The sequence below is a fragment of the Ylistrum balloti genome, unplaced genomic scaffold (assembly GCF_031769215.1).
Source record: "Ylistrum balloti isolate Yb309-2 unplaced genomic scaffold, AGI_CSIRO_Ybal_v1 Utg371284, whole genome shotgun sequence".
Classification (NCBI taxonomy): Eukaryota; Metazoa; Mollusca; class Bivalvia; order Pectinida; family Pectinidae; genus Ylistrum; species Ylistrum balloti.
In genome coordinates this window covers 11722-30014 of record NW_026782689.1, presented here as the reverse complement: position 1 = coordinate 30014, position 18293 = coordinate 11722, and the positions used below count along the sequence as shown (strand labels likewise).

Sequence of the window (18293 nt, the reverse complement as noted above, 5' to 3'; positions counted from 1 at the left end):
CGTTTTATGATCTGTGCCTTCTTTCTTTAGAATAATATCGAGTTTATAAACTAATTGAATCCAAACGTTTCCCTGTAGTTTTGTAATAAATGATAATTCAACAATGATGATGTTAATATTGTATTCATCTACATCAATTTGTTGAATAATTTGATGTTATTATGGTTATAACTTTTCACTTCACTGAAATTGCATCTAATCAAATCTTTACAAATCCTTGTTAGACAGTTAAATGAAATTTTGATAATATGATTATATATATATCTGACGTCGTCAAACTTATTAGACTACCTTATCAATGATGTCACTGATGACTCAAAAATATCATATGTAGTGTATCATTTTCATTTGTTCTTATTGCGATGTCTTCAGAAGGTTTCAGACAAATCGTTATAGGATAACAAATTCATGAAATTTAGTATTAGATCCAAACCGGGATGTCTGTCACACTGGTACAGTAAAATCTACATAAAATAATTCCAAAAAATTGTTGTTATTATTATTAAGATTTCTAAGTCAATGAAACATAATTATCGCAGATTTAAAACCTCAGAGGTGAACTAATTAACTAATTAGTGTATTAATGCGCGATATTTTGATGACTTTGTAGATACCATGGAGCCCAAACATTCTTTCGTAATTTGGGATTATGTTATCTTTGCTGTGACAATCGTCATCTCCATTGGTATTGGTCTGTACTATGCCTTTGCCGGAGGTCGGCAAAAAACAACCTCGGAATTTCTTGTTGGAAACCGTAGAATGAAAGTTATTCCTGTAGCGATTTCGTTAATGGTTTCTTTCGAGTCTTCGATCATGATGCTTGGCGTTCCGGCAGAAGTTTACGAATACGGCTTACAATATGTGCTGCAGTTAATGGGTTTCCTCCTGGCCAGTATACTAGCAATCAACATCTTAGTTCCACTTCTTCATCCGCTTAAAATCACCAGCGCATACGAGGTACGTGAAATTGGTGGACAAGTTCACAAGTACTGATAATATGTGGATGGGTGTGGGTATGTGTGGATGTGTCTATGGGGGAGGGGTTGAGGGTTGCTAAAGAAAGTTCCGCCAAATTAAAGGCCCTCCAATCCACATTATGTCATCAAAGGAGTGTCTGACGCCACCATGTTTGTTTACTTTCGTCACAGAGTGTGTGACGTCATCATTTTTGTGTACTTACCACTTCTGTATCTATTTTGGCAACGGATTCTATGTATTGCAGCATGGATCTGCTTGAAGTGAAAGTGGATGATGATGATGATGATGATGATGATGATGATGATGATGATGATGATGATGATGATGATTATTTCGACGAAAGAGGTGTTCCTTTACTACTATTTCATTCGAAATATCAACTTCCCGTAGACCAATATCAAAGAAAAACTGGGCAAGCTATAACCCTCCAGATTAACATTTGTCAAAACGATCAAAATCGTCAATATATTGGAAAACAGAGCAAAACTAAAAACACGACACAGAAAGATGTGATAGTCTACAGATAATACATCTAGTATAGAGACAAACTCATTATTATTTGGTCAGAAATTACCGCGCAAGGAAATTGTTTTCTTTTGTCAAATCCTGTAATTATTTGTAATATCTATGATTTAAGTGTTGGCGATCAACAGTGGTCTTTGTGGATTGCTTTGTTGAGCAGCATTATTTTTACCTAGTACTTCCACCACAAAGAAACACGATGTTTTATATAACCCTACCTAGCATTTGTTCAGTGGAATATTTCCCCGATAATACTTTGACATCTTACACTTTCCGATTATAGCAACATATAGAGCTCAAAACATCTTAGGAAATTGGTTTAACCGAAATCGTCATTCCTTGTCTAACGTGAACGATGGCAAATTGCGGTTAGAAATGATCGTAGGCGATGGTGAAAACCTCGCTTCCGTGCAGTTCGATCCTGGAGCATCGGCGAAACAGCACGTGAAAGCAGGTTGTTATCCGACAGTGAAAAGCCTATTTAAATATATATGGGGAGCTAAAGGAATGGTATCTCATGGTGACATTTTCAGAATTAATGTTGACGATGACGACAGTAGAATTACGTCAACGATATCGGCTGGCTTGCGTATCTTAACTTAGATTTGGAGAAAAGATGAGTCAGAACCAAACACTCGCTTCCCCAATAACCTGTATGCTTATAGAGCTTACATACAAACTTCCTTGAGCTTCGGTTTGGCGGTCAAATAATATCAGTTGACGGCAAGTAAGTGGTATCAAGACATGAATAAGAATTTGGATTTTTTTGTCTAAGAGAGATACGTTATGAACAACGTAGTCGCGAGGATAACGTTAACCAGAAGTAAAGATTCGTTTTGTCTGATGCGGGAAGACGACGGGTTGAAAGTGGTCATACAAGACATTTACTTGAACGTGAAGATAGTGAAAACTACACTACAATTCATCCTCATAGGATCGGTTTGACTGGCACATACGAAAGCGGTAGAATTGACGCTCGTCAAATACCCCATAAGCAGAATCGATATGAAAGTTCATTCCGTTCCGAGGGGAAATATTGACTTCGTAAAAGACAATCTACTGACAACATGCCAATAAATTTCAAACATTACATAATCAATTACGTCGTCTTTAACGTGGAAGGCTAAAGGTTCCGCAAAGCCTTTACATCCTAATTTTACTTCGAAACATTTCATGATGAGCTACATGGGTTTATTGAGTAGTACCTGCAACTTTTTCCACTACGAGGGTAATAACATCTCGAGAGAAGAATATGGAACATGGCGATACTTTGTTTTGATTCGACCTGAAGCCAGATCGTTCGGAATTGGGCACATTTTACCTTATAAAGAGAGGAAATTTGTCTCTGGAAATTCCCTTCGTTGAAGCCTTGACCCAAACCATCAACGTCATCGTGCTTTCAAAATTCGACAATATTATAGAAATAGTCCGGGATCGACAGCTCTAATATGATTTTCAATGCCTAGAAAACAAATTCTTTGGAGATAGAAATCATATTAAAAAATTCATCCGGACCAGATTGCCTCGTGCATTAACGTCGCCATGTTCGTTAGTCTGTAATACCGATCCGGATACGAAACAAAATCAACATTGGATTGCCGTATGCATATACGAAGAAACAAGTGGAGAGTATTACGATCCGTTTGGATAACCCCCTTTCACGACGCTTTCGTTAATTTTTTAAACAAACAGTGTATAACTTAATATCTGATGTGGCAACAAGGTAAAGAGGAATAACTAGATAAAAAATAAAACAAAGAAACAAACAAAAAAGATGGCAATATTTTCGGTTTTTTTTTTTTTTTTTTTTTAAATATACACTGAAATTCAGGTTCCCGTCTTTCGTAATCTCAAATTTTCGTTCTTATCTACTTCACTTCAAGCACTCAAAACATGCTGTCCTTATCCCTTTTCACTTTAACCACTTGATCCATGATTTTAAACATAGAATCCATTACCGAAAAACATACAGAAGTGGTTAGTAAACAAACAAGATGACGTCACACACTCTTGTCACGATAGGTAAACAAAAATGAGGGCGCCACACACTCCTATGATGAAATTATGTTGATGGAGGGAATGGTTCTTTGATTTGGTCCAGAAATGTTATATATATATATGATGTAGTAAGTATCATGAAAGTAAATAGAAACTCACATATTAGAAGAAGAATTATTAAATGGGTGTAAATGAGATCTGTTGTTTTAATATTTGCATTTTGTTAAAAAAGGTACCTGTACCGAAATCATTTGCATGATAGCAAATATTCAGAGAAAATCTATTGAAAAATAATGTAATTGTGTTATAGATTGCTAGAGGTAATTTCGATTATTTATAAATATCATTTCAGACATATTCACGCTGTAAAATATACTATTACAAATATTAATCATTTCTTAGAGATTTGTCATCATGGTATGGAAGGAATCAAAGTATGCAATTTAAATATTTTCTTAATGTTGCCCGTCTTTTTCAGTACCTTGAATTGCGTTTTAAGTCTCGAGCAGTTCGTCTAACAGGAACAATACTTGGGATATTGTCATATGTAAGTAACATCGACTATTATCAACCTTCAAAATGTGACATTATTTCATTTCTACTTAAACACCAGAACTGTTTATGGTTTTTTTTTACCAAAATAGGTGTTCTTTGTATGTGTGTGTTTTTTTTTTTTTTTTTTTCGATTGGCTGGCTAACACGATTCACATTGAACGGATGTGCGCTTCACGTAATCGCAGAAATAAAAAACGCGAAACCAGTAGTGAACAATTAGTTTTGTAACAGCTTGTTTTTCATACTGATTCCCCTATGAATCCATTGCTTTGGAGATGATATACTCGTTAATTACTTATTATTTGTAATGGGTTATAACAATTTTGCATAGTTTTGTAATTGTCAGCTTTACATTTTAGTCAGCGGCATTTCACTATTGGCCATATCATAATGCCCTAATTGATTGAGTAAACAAAACACAAGTGGGTACAGGACAGATAAAATCATTGTCGGAGTAGCTTTTTAGTGTGGTATTTTGTATATGGCATTTCTTTCTGCAATCGTTAATTATTTTTCAAAGGTGTCAGGAATACAACAACCAGCAACCGCTTGTTTTGTAAAGTTATCTATATATAATATTTGCATTGTATTTATTGTGACGTCATAGTTTCATTGCGTCACAAAAATTGGGAACGTGAAGTGAATGCTATACATTAAGAAGTTTATAAAATGCAAGATTTAAGAATGTTGGCAAAAGTATTTATATTATCTTACTAATGAAAACTATATTCGTTTGTATTTCTGACGAAATTTATGAAACTCGTGTTTTTTTGTTTTTGTTTTTGTTTTTTTTTTTAATATCAAATGTCAGCCAAATAATTTATGATGACTAATCCGCAATTATTTGTTAAAATGAAAATATAATCTTATAAATTAATATTACTACGATCATTATCATTTCTGTATGATTGTACAAAAAACACACAGGTGAATAGCACCTTGAAGTACAAACTTAGTGTTAGATACAGTTGTACAATATAGTGAAGTAACCTGTATCATACAGTTTTATCGTCCTTCTAGGTGGCTTCAGTGCCTAAACTTTGAAGGCAATGAGGCGACTTAGGAACATTCCAGATCAATTTTTATAAACTATAAATGAGTGACATACATGGAATGCTAGAATGACTGTGATATATATATGTAACAATTTATCTAACAGACGTGTTATATTGGAATCGTGCTATTTGGACCTGGAGTAGCCTTGGAGGCAGGTATGTCATATATAAAACATTTAATAAACGTCGTATTCATGGTTTTAAAAAACAATGAAGTTGTTATAGTATGAATGTACTTACTGATTGCTGTGACATCAGTTAGTAGAATTTATTGTGCAATGCAATACATCTCCAATGTATAGTATATTCATTGATATATAAGATTGTACAACAGTGACACAATCAAATAGTACAATCCAATACAGAATAGAATAATAGCTGATCTATATAATCAAACTGTGTCACACAAATCCTCTGTCCTTGTAGATTGTAAAACACTACTCTCAAGTGAATAGCCTCTTCAAATACAAATTTAGAGTAAGGTGAAGTAGAGCCAAACAAGTTCTATTGATACTAGGGCCAGAAATGTTATAATCTAGCATGTAGACTAGGGAATTTTTTTTGCTCTCTCGAATATACTTTCTTTAACATAAAGTTTATGTATTGTTCATGAGCTAAAAATAACACAACGATGTCTACTGCTAAATGAACTTTCGTGAGCAGGTAGATATGAATGAGTTGAATAATTTATTCCATTAAGTAAAGATGACCTTCAAGCTTAAATATGACTGAGAATACATCACATTTCGATATCTTGAGAGAGTGGATATAATATATAATGCTTTATGTTTGTCTGAAATGTTTCTGTATATAATATAAAACCAAAAAGCAATTAATGATATAAAACGTAAAAAGACCACTGCAATTCATGTTTGAAAACATTAGAAATGAAAGTTTCATGTAATATAGGTAACTGAGTAGCATATAGTGTAGGACTTGTTCCTCTTCCTAGCAATCTGGAACTCTTCCAGCATTTGTTTAAAACTTTTGGGTAATGATAATTTAATACGCTTGATTAAAACAGATGTAAATAATACAAATAACTATAAGTAACCAATTAAGTAACAATTATTTAATTTATCGATCAATTACCGACCGGTTATTGATTTTGTTCATTTTTCTAATCAATGCCTGGTAAGATAAGATACAAAACTAATCTTTTTATCGCTTATTTGTTAAATGAATATTTCAATCTGAATTGATAATTTGACAGATTATCTACTAATGAATCAATAAGATATGTTGTTTTCTCTGTATCTCAATATATCATATTTTAATACAGTGACCGGATTCCCACAATGGGTATCGATAACAGTTGTAGCCGTTGCATCCGTCGTGTACACTTCTATTGTAAGTATGGCTTACGTGGACACCTGGGTGTATCCACACTTTTATTGCAAACAATGGGATTCGCCTTTCAGAGTTCGATGACATAACATCACCAATTCAATTTAATGTTAGTTATTCCTTTGACCAGCTTATATTCATTAATATTTATATTGTTTTGGAGATCATCAACGTCAAATATAATGTTAATAACACTTGCCCCTCCAATAAATTTGAAAATCTCTGTTATGGTTTCAGGGAGGACTAAAGGCTGTGATATGGACGGATGTATTTCAAGCATTTGTGATGTACACGGGCATGGCAGCCATTCTTATCAAGGTAAAACGATAAATGTATTGAATTCTTACTTTGAAGGTTGGCATACCTTTAAATAGAATAATGAATCATTATTACTAATTTATATCGGAACTGGAATATGAATTTCAAGATGCTTATGGATCCTTTTGAAAACAATATACATGCTGTATTGGAACCACATTCAGATTTGATTTAATCCATTCGGTTTCTCATTCTTCAAATAACAAATACCAACCTGAAATCTAAAATAAAACAAACCACAAGTCATTGTTCCTCTATCCTTATTGATCATTATTGCATTTCATGTATACAAAAGAGAACTAGGCTTGCTCGATAACGAAGGGAGCCATCCTATTCAGTAAAATATATTCTTTCCAGAGAAGGCATACTTTCCGATTACGCTTCTGTATTACAAAGACAAAGATTGCCTACTAGTGATATGGGTACGGACTTTCCCTGCTGGTATTGAATTCCTAAACTTCACAAGACTCTATATAAACTGCTGGTTCGTCCAGCTGTTGAAAAACTTCTTACTGCCATTCCTTGTACTAGCCAATCTGGGTTACAGTCTTATCGTGATACAGTCTACACAAGAAGTGTATGTGGATTTTACAGAATTTTTAGCTGCTTTTGGCCAATCTTCACCACACTGTTCTAAAAGCATTTCCTCCCCTGTAAGGACAATTTTGTCCCATTTGAAACGAAAAACGAAAAGAACGCCTTCGTCCCCTTGTTATGAGAGCTTTCCTCTCCAGGAAAGGTGAAATACAATCTAATTATAGGGATATGATGCGTATTTAATAAGAAAATAAGTAAAAGAGGTAATATAAGGAGGAAGAAAACACAATAATGATGGAACCTCTTGTTGAAAGCAAGATGTCCAAATAGGCTATTGGCATACCTATGAAAACTGAGTGTAATATTTTATAAGCGACTGAATAGGTTATAAAACAGGACACAGGGACTTCTTCGTAAAGCCCTTCATTTTCACTAACAAATATATTAATCACGTCTTCTCATAAGATAACAAGAACACTATTATGGTCATAATAATCTCATAGATATTGTTCCTTTGTTCGATATGAAGCAGGACGTGTCTGATGCTCCTTTGTTTGCCTGTTGGTTCAGTTCTTGTATATCTTGTTCTCATGTGAGAAGGCAACATTATAAATATCAATATCATTTACATTTAGATGGTGGGTATCGTCGATGGAGCAAAAGATGTTTATTTTTTCTGGAACACATGGTCGTATTCTCCTTGTACTTTTCAGCATTTAGTATTTTGCCCTAGTTTAATATTTATTATGATTATATTTACAAGTTGGTATACTCTTATTTTCGTCTGCATTTAGTTTTATTATACCCCCGCAATGTAAGGAGGTGGGGATTTTAGAATTACCATATCTAACTCTCTGTCCGTCTGACTATCTCACTGTCCAACCGTCCATTTGTCAGGAATATTGTGTCAAATTTTCTAAAAAGATGCTGAAGAAATATTTCTCAAACTTGGCATTCTACATCCATTTAATTATATAGTTGTGCCCTTTCACTTATCATGAAATTTCAACAACATATGTTAGAGTTATGTCCCTTCCTGTTGATATTCTGTATGGAATGTTGCAGCATTATTTCTCTTGGCATGCTTCATCATATATGGTTCTGCCTTTTGATTTAAACTCGATAAAAATGCTACGGCTAATCATAGCCTGTAATTTGACACATTAGGTGTTCTAAAAACTATTACCATGGAAACACTTTGGAGGCTTTTAATTGGTCGAAATTAAGATATCATCTGATAAGGTTGGAATTCGGCATAATAAGATTTAGGGGGATGACAACACACAATGATACTTTTTTCGAAGAAAAATCTAATTCGTTGCCATAGTGGTCATATTATTGTTGATTCGGAAGCGGGGTATTAGTCGTCCTACCTGGCGACAGTTCTATTTTTTTCCCCTTGTTTGGTTTGTTACTTAAATGATTTTGGTATTTGTAATCCAGTCGTTCATTCCCCTGGCTGTATGAACTCAAGTCATCAATGGATGGTTTGCTATTTAGGATTTTATATGGTCAAGGAAATTAGTAAGTAAGACCAAGTGTATCCGATGATGGACTTATCAAATCGATTTTTAGATTATACTTTTCTTACAAAAATTGCATTCCTCATAAGAAATGCTTTTCCATGTTCCATTCTCAGTTGCGTTTGCTGTCACTGATATAATCATCCTGACAATACCGTCATCAAAACCTTTCTTGTGTGATATCATGAGTTTACTATGTAGTGCCATCTTGAATCAATTTGTCAATATAGAATGTCCTTATTCTTTTGTTCTTCCCTGTATCTTTCTGCAATTAGATAGTCTGTACACTAACTTGACATTTTTTAATATAAAAGACATCTATTCAGTTTGAATGATCCCAGTACAACACTTTATGTATGTCGTTTAGCAACTGAACAAAAGAATGGTCTGTTCAATTGGTCTCTGCATCTGCAGTAATAATGTTCTTTTTTATACTGCAGGGCACCATGGATGCAGGTGGCATCAAGGAGACATGGCGGATAGCAAATGAGAATGGGAGAATTAATCTTTTTAAGTAAGCATTCCTTTGTTTTGTTTTGTTTTGTTTTTTGTTGTTTTTTTTTCTTATTTATTTAACACATTTTTTGTCCGGAAATTCCATATCCTTGTGTGATAGCGTATGAAATCATTGATTAAAAAAATACCATGATAAGGATGGGAGTAGCATTATGGATGTCGTTTGATGAAAAAGAAAACGCTTAATATTCTGTATTATTTAGTGTTTTTATCCGACAACTTTTTATCTGTTGATACCGTGGTCTTTTATGTTAGTTCGAATTGCGAAACAAAATTAAGAAATACTTAAACAAATACCTGAGGCAGTATTAGGTATCTTCGGAAATATTTCCCCTGCTTATGGATATTAACTAAATAAAATGGTACCCATTTCTGATGTTGCAGTTTTGATCCCGATCCGAGGGTACGTCACACGTTTTGGAATTTGTTTGTTGGATCTCTGATTCGTGGCTTCGGCCTATTGTTTAACCAGTCGACTATCCAGCGAGTTAGTGCCACGCCAACGGTCAGAGACGCCAAAAAGTGAGAGAGAAATTACTAAAATATTACCTTTCAATTACCTGAATGTATCTAGATTCCCCAGTGTTGTATTATTCACATATTTTGTTTAGAATTTGATAAATGTTTGTTTGTTTGTTTTTTCTCATTATTGTTGAATCATGCAAGCGGGAGGAATGAGAGGTATTCCCATTCATAAATATTCGGATAAAAGCTGTGAATGAGGAGGCAACTAATGTGTACTCTTTTATAAGAACTTCAATACGACAAACCTCAGTAAAATCAATTACAACAGCAAATTAAAACAGGCCAGTGGTTTCTGATAATAATTCTCGCCTTTCGGATAATGATCATAACGTTTATTACCTAACACCTCTTCTTTTTTTACCTTGTTTTCATTTTCTTGATCTTTATTGTCTATTTAGCTAAAGCCACTGTTTGTCCTTGTTATAATTATCTGATTAGTATTTTTCCACCTTTTCTTTTTTAGTCACTATCCACTGTATTATCGTAACTATCCTCTTTTTTCTGATAATGTTCAAGTCCTTGTACATTTATTTCTGATCGCTATTCTTTACACTCCTTTCCCTTCCCTCCTAATCTATGATATTTTCCTCTCCTCTCTAATACTTCCATCTCTCTCTCTCTCTCTCTCTCTCTCTCTCTCTCTCTCTCTCTCTCTCTCTCTCTCTGTCTCTCTCTCTCTGATTATTCCTGTCTTCTTGCTGACAATTCCCCTCGTCTCTCTGATCATTTCCATTTCCCCTCTGAAAATTATCCTCTTCTCTCAGATCAGTCCCTCGTCTCTCAGATCAGTTCCCCCTCCCCTATCAGTATTTTACTCCTCATTCTGATCATTTCCTTTTCCTCTCTGAAAATTGCCCTCTTCTTCCCGATCAGTCCCTCGTCTCTCTGGTCATTTCCTTCTCTACTGTCTATGAATTATTATTATTATCATTATTAATTGCCCTCTTCTATCAGATCAGTTCCCCCTCCCAAAAGTATTTTACTCCCCCCTCTGATAATTTCCATCTCTCTTCTCTTCTCTCAGATCAGTCCCTTCTACCATCTCAGCATTTCATTCATCTCACTTATCATTTCCCGCATAATTTTCTCTCCCTCTCTGATAAATGTCCTATTCTCTCTGTTCATTCCCTCCTCCCCTTGGTACTTGCCCTTCAATCTGTTTCCTTCCTTTGTTAATATTACCATCGATTTTAATACGATTCCAAAAAAGCACCATCAGAAGATTTTAAACCCTGTGAATGTATTCCCAATTATTGACTTATCGTGACCATATTTCATTTCAACAATGGAGACACCCTCGTATGTTTTCTTATCAAGTAAACACATTCGATAGTAAAGCTGCTTCTGTGAAACTTTGTTTGCCGTTGTTTTCATGACGGATTCACTCACATTTAAATTAATCCCCAACTTAATTGGATCCAAGGTTTTGTATCGCCGACTCCAACATAAATATTTAGCTAGGTTCGTGTCACCTTTCACTGTGTAAGCGTATTCGTGTTCTTGTGTAGTTCTTAAAAAGAATAATAAAAAAAAACTTTTTCATACCTTGTTTTCCTTTAATGTTATTTCTTTATTTGATCTTTTATTTCTGGTCCATTATAACCAGTAGTACATCACTTACCATACAAAATGAAGCACTAGATTAGCCGTCCTGATGGTTTTAACGTTCATTTCAATGTTGATTTTAAACATTCCCCTTCCCCGTTTAAATATGAAACTTAATTCTGAATACAATTAATATATTAATATTTAGTTTATAGACGAATTCTTTGGAGATAGACTCATCATTTCCACATAAGTGCCACTTTCTTACTAATATAAGGAATCGTCCAGTACCATTATGATATTGCTAATCCTTTATCTACGTTTCCAAAAGGATGTTGTTGATTACCACGCCTTCCTTCTCAATTACGCTGACCTGTGCGGCGATAGAGGGTATCGTGGTATATGCATATTACCATTCCAAAGGCTGCGATCCATTGAGGTCAAAACAGCTCACCAACCCTAACCAGGTTAGTCCCTAATTAGGATATCCTAAACAAGTCAGTGCCTTACTGGGTAAGTGCTAAATACATACGGTATCTAACAGATTGGTACCTTGTCAATTAAATACATTCAATTTTACCGGGTTATACTGAACATAGTACTGCAAAGTATTCCCCCATGGTTAAAATTTCTGACGATTTTACCCAAAGCTTAATTCCAAAAGGAAACATTTTGCGAGATCGAGGAAGTCATGATTATATTGCTTTACCTGGTCAGGAAACTGCGGCCAATCAGGTTACAAACTATTCTGGTTGGTCTCTATGGTCTAGCGAGATACCTGATCAGGAAATTACGACCAGACCTCAACAGGATCTCTACATTGTATTGAGATATTTGGTCATCAGATTAAGACCAGACTGGTCACGAACTGTTCTAGTGTGTTTCTTCACTCTATTGCGATTCCTGATCATCAAATCAGGACCAGATTGGTAATGAACTATTCTGGTCGATCTCCACAGTCCATTGAGATACATTACCATGGGCATGCCTAATATCAATATTATTATAATGTTAAGTGATGACTGAGGCAGACATACAAACAATTCATTTATTTAAATTCGTATCACAAAGTCTTGACATTAACTTCAACATAACGATTACTAAGTCCGGCATTTATTAGATATCTTAACAACCTTTCAGTGCGTGTCTTTCAAACAAACAATTAAACAACAATCATGTATCATTTTAATAAAATCTTATGATAAAATCGTGTGTATATTTGCTGTTCCAGTTGATTCCTTTCATGGTTATGGACATCTTTGAGAACATCCCTGGCATGCCTGGTCTCTTTATGGCTTCACTATTCAGCGCTTCTCTTAGGTGCGAGTACATGTGACACGTGATATGGAATGTTTCTCTTATGCATGACCTGAGATCCTACCGTTGACATTTCCAGATTAAACTTTCATGCAAAATATTCATTGTAGAAGTTAACAAATAATAAAAGAACTGTTAAAATATCAGGATCAGATGTGAAATACTTTATCTTATGCTAGTGTTGAGATATATTGAATGCATATTGCAGTACCCTATCGTCAGGCCTGAGTAGTATGTCCGCTCTCCTGTATACAGACATCATACAACCTCACACAAAGCCGATGTCACAGCTTAAAGCCACCATCATTGCCAAATTAGCAGGTATGTTAAAGGTCATAGCCAAATCGAGGTTAAAGGTCATGATCAGTCTATGCAATGCCTAACATTAATGCTTTGATAATAATTAGATTGTAAGGAGCGTCACAGCTGTCGTTCGCAGTAACGTGATTTCAGATTCAGCGTTAGCATCGGGTCAGGGTCATTATCACAACCAGACTACAAGCTAGGTTCAGCATGTATATAAGCAGTATTTGAGTTTGTCAGGAAGGATATAGTCCAATGATATCGATATAACAATGCAAGGTATACCATAGGATAACCTGAAGACGCGTATCCTTCCGAAATACCTGGCCATATTCTCCTTTACTTCATTAAACCTTTTCTTACCTGTCGTCATATTTTGTCCTCTTTTCAATTTGAGCATGGATTGACACTATGTGTAAATGACAGTGTACAGTATACATGTTGCTTTCGACAGCCACGTCTATACGTTCAAAGATATGTAACATATTTCTAAGCCTATTAAAGTTACAGCTGAAATGCCTATCACAAATTACAGATGAAAACGTGTTAGACATAATATTGACTTATGGGACAATCAGGAGATAATCGTGAATGTCGTGAAGAGTCACAGAGTATATACATATAACAAAGAGCATGAAAATGCTATTGAATGGATTATAGCGTTTTGACAAACACTATCATAACTAACATAAAGAGACATGGTACCATTACAAACACAATATTCGTATGTAAGAGCTGTAGCTTTGTCAGTTTAAGCTCACATTTCTATTTAAACGATACTGTTAAAACTATATTGTAATCTACGTCACAAGAACGTTTAGTTATCTTTAGATATAACGCTTTATGAAGAAAATATAAATATTTGTTGAGAAGCGTTGTAAAGATATCAGTAAAAACTGGGTTTTTTTTATTCTCAGTGGTGTTCTTCGGCTGCCTAGCAGTATGTGTGGCCTTCATGATATCGTATGTGGGAGGCAACTTAGTACAGGTGAAAATACATATCTACTTTTAATTAAGTAGATAAATTAAACATACTCAATACTGTCCATTACGGTCGTCCTTTTGATTGACCAGATCGGCAGTACCTGTTCGTACGAATTTCGTTTCAACCTGTCTAACCAGCAGTAATGACCAAATAAGCACTTTTTTTTAGAATCATCTATCGAAAAAAAGTAAATAAGAAAAATGTAATAAATCCACCAAACAAAACCAAATTGTCACTCATAAGGACGTAACTATGGTAAATATTTGCTCGACGGGGTTCGAAAAAAAAAACCTTAACCACTTTTGAGATTCGTTTCAGAAAATCTAGTGAGAAATGAAAATATCATGTAAGTTTCTATATCTATACACAGTAGATTAAAATGCGTTAAAAGTGTACATTTTTCCTTTTCCTTTTCGATAGTTTTTATATTACTAAAGAATGAATTCAAAACCAATATCAGATTCAATTCATAAATAAATGATAGCCAAATACACCGGCTCACCAATTGTATCTCAGACTCCGGAATCTGATGTTGTACTCCATGCTTTTATTTGTGTTATCTATGAAAAAAAAAAAGATTAACGGCTGCAATTTTTCAAATCAATATATGATGGTTAAAGTAAATGTGTTCACGAAAAAAAATTCTTGATGAGGATTAAAGATCCTATTTAAATTCTTTATCTCTTTATAATTGCATTATTTATTATGATGGGCTAATCTCGACAACACGTTACTATATTGAAAAGAGAATTATTTACATGGTCACAAGTGAAAAATATCCCGGAAGGATAAGCTTATTTTGCTTAATCAACAGCACCACTATATATATGTAAATCTAAATCAATCAACGAAAATTATTTCCAAATTGACCATGCGAAACTTTAAGTCCAAATTTTATATTATATAGGAAAATTGAAAATACAAGAGTGATGAATAAAATCAAACGCAAAAAAAAAAAAAAAAAAAAAACGCGATAGGCGAGACATCATCTTCCTTGAATAAGTCAATTTAAATCAGTGGTAACGTTCCCCTGTTGGTCGCACAGCTAGAAAAGATCTAGATATATTTTTGTAAGTTGCTGACATAAAAAAAGAAAATTTATACATAAAAATATATATCTGTTATATTAATTGATTAATTTAGTTTATAATGTGTTTTATTTTTCAGATCGCGGGAACTCTTTTAGCTGCTTTTGGTGGTCCTCTGTCTGGCCTCTTCTTACTTGGCTGCTTTGTGCCCTTCGCCAATGCAAAGGTTCGATAATTCAAAGTACATTTCTTGATGTGATGATTCTGAATACCAAAACTTAAATGTTAGATCTTTCAGTGTCACCAGACTAAGACATAATGTAATATGGCATCTGAACTGGAATTTATTTTCACAATTTGAAGTTGTTTTGTATCCGATTGCATTCTTTAATTAGCCAACGTGATGACAATCAAATATCTTCATTCCACATCGTACCTCGTTGCATGAAGATCAAAGGGGTCCTTTCGGAATCGACATTTCGTGGTCCTTTTATTGTTAGAAAAATTATTTATAATTCATAATTGACCAATTAAATTTTCCCTTTATCCGACGTTTAGGCAGATTAGCAAAAGAAAGTCCTGATCTTAACGTCCGAAACACGACATCATATATTTTATTTTCTGTTGGCCCTGGGTCATCAGATCAGCGATTCCAACAAAATTCCATCAAATCCTCATAGAAAGAGATACGTTGTACAAAGTGAAATGAGAGACCTACTTTTTCATTAGATCACTTGACAATGAGTCTGGTAGTTCCCTTTTGTTTGTTCTTATTACGTAATAGGGTGCCATTATGTCAACGATACTGTCGATTGGCCTGACAGCATGGATAGCAGCCGGCCAGTTCATCACTAAAGTTGGGAAGCGGTGGGTAAAACTCCCGTCAGCCCCTATTGATCAATGCTTCGTTAATGTGAATGGCACCACAAACATGTTCACTACGCCATCTACAAGTCTGAACTGGACGGATTACAGCACCAGCTGGTCCTACGATGTAGCTACTTCCGGTGTAATGGCCGAAATGCCACCAGCGTATGTACCTATCTGTAAAGTCACAAGAATGTATTTGATATAATGTTTCTATCACTTCTCGTTATTCCCAGTTAATTGTCATCAGTTTATACCAAATTGCTGAACAGTCACAGCTATACACATTACATCAATGACTGTAACAAACCAGGAACACCGAATATCGGATTTGCATGATGTCTTTACATAATGACAAGGTACAGAAAGAACAGTTTAGACGCCAGAATTACGTAACATTATAAGTATTCTTGGTGATTTCTTGTGGTAAATGTCACCTGCAGCAGAAGCAGATTTTTCAGTTCACTTTTAATGGTGTCTGCAGAAAAAAGCGAATTCTAATGCTGTTTTTAATTAAATGGATCATTTCATAACTATAGTTTAACTGCTTTTGTATCAAGTAGATGGACCTTCAACACTGAGAAACTACCTTTATAGTAGACAGATATTAATGGTGGAAGTCATAAATATAATGGCAGATTGACACTTTTGTCGTAATTTGAACAATACATTTCAGAGAAGGAATTGCGAAGTTATATACTATATCCTACATGTGGCTGAGCGTTATTGGTATCCTGACTGTCATCTTATTTGGAGCTATCTTTAGTCTAATGACAGGTAAGTCACCAGTAGAAAAAAATATACCATTAATGTGTACAGGGAAATCTCGTTAGTCTCGACTAATCAGTCGTAAGAGACACGGAGCCCTCTGAAGAGGCACGTGGTCAATTTAAACAATTATGTCATCATTCTGTACAGATGTATCTTCCTTATTGTGTACAATTTCATATCATACACTTCATCTCCGTGTCCTCATCGTTACATACGTCATCGTTTTTGTACAATTCTATTATCAATGTGATACTACATGTACTTGTATGTCGAAACTCTACACAGATGCATCGTCACTCTATATTCGGCACTCGCACTCTGACAATATGTGTCATCATTATGTAAAAGTTCGTCATCAATTTTTACACAAACGTTATCCCTTTATATACATGTTTCATTACTTTGTGCACACCGTCATCACGTCTTTAATATACGTCATCACTTTTTACTACACATCCTCATTCTGAACAGATACACCATCACTCTGTACACCAACGTTATTGCATATGTGACCCCACTGAGTAATAATACGCCATCAATCCGTATAAAAACATGTACTTTGTATCGTCGTTATATGACTAATTACACATAAACAAATTAACATTTTTGTAAAGATAAAAACGTCTGAAAATGAATATAATTACCGATCAACGTTTTATTTTAGACCACACTTAACTTATCAACGACGTAAGCGTATGCAATATTAGGTAGAAGAATGTTTAATACCGTTTTTACACCAAATATCCCATTAAAAACTTGTTTGAAATAGATAATATTAAGACAATTAATTGTGAAAATGGATGATGAATATCTATAAAGAACGTTATCAATTTTATAGGACCTATTAAACCGGAGGATGCTAACCCGATGTACCTTGTATCATTTGTGGATAAAGTCATGTGTTATCTCCCTTTGTCACTAAGGAAGAAACTCAGATACGGCATCGACTATGACCAAGCTGAAAAGGTAAAGTTCACCAGATAGAATATGTACATGAATATATTGATAAGTCCACTGACATTTCGTTTAAAACGTTATACATTGTGAAAAATTATTTAGAAATAAGTTACAGACTATTGTAGTACTATACCCGAGAAATTATGATATCAAAATTTCATTTTAGTTTCATCAAGAAGCTGACAAACTGGATGAGTTCGTGTTGAAAACAGAAAAAGAGGGCATGGAGATTACGTATGACCCACAAGTGCTTGTCCCCTTAAACGGCAACGAAAATGGCCAGGACGAAGATATCAAATGTACCATCAACGATGAAGAACACATGCTGCAACATTCTCCTAACCATAAAGTAGACTCCCATGTAGAAACAGTCAATGAGGTTGTTGTAACGAAACCGGAAGTAGAGGTGAATGGGATGAAACAGGAAAATACCTGACACTTTTCTATAACTGAATAGTTACCTTTTAGATACAATTATAACTGGTAGTAAACAATCCACTCTGGTAAAAGTATCAAAAATTATCACAAAACAACACAAATTTTAATTTTAAGACCAATATCCTTATTTTGTTTACATTAATACATACTTTATCTGTAATTACAGCTGTGCTTTCTTGTTTTCATTATTGTTGGAAGAAACAAAACG

General features: G+C 34.5%; 1 protein-coding gene across 1 annotated transcript; it reads left to right on the top strand.

Annotated features, from left to right (window-relative positions):
- The first annotated feature begins 615 nt into the window (after nt 1-615).
- LOC132561813 (sodium-coupled monocarboxylate transporter 1-like) lies at nt 616-18083 on the top strand. Its single transcript, XM_060226513.1, has 16 exons — nt 616-957; nt 3977-4045; nt 5213-5264; nt 6391-6458; nt 6693-6773; nt 9274-9347; nt 9734-9871; nt 11751-11886; nt 12651-12739; nt 12945-13057; nt 13957-14027; nt 15192-15278; nt 15837-16084; nt 16596-16696; nt 17529-17656; nt 17814-18083. The coding sequence occupies exons 1-16, from the start codon at nt 616-618 to the stop codon at nt 18081-18083; spliced, it is 2067 nt and encodes a 688-aa protein (XP_060082496.1).
- Nucleotides 18084-18293: the final 210 nt, after the last annotated feature.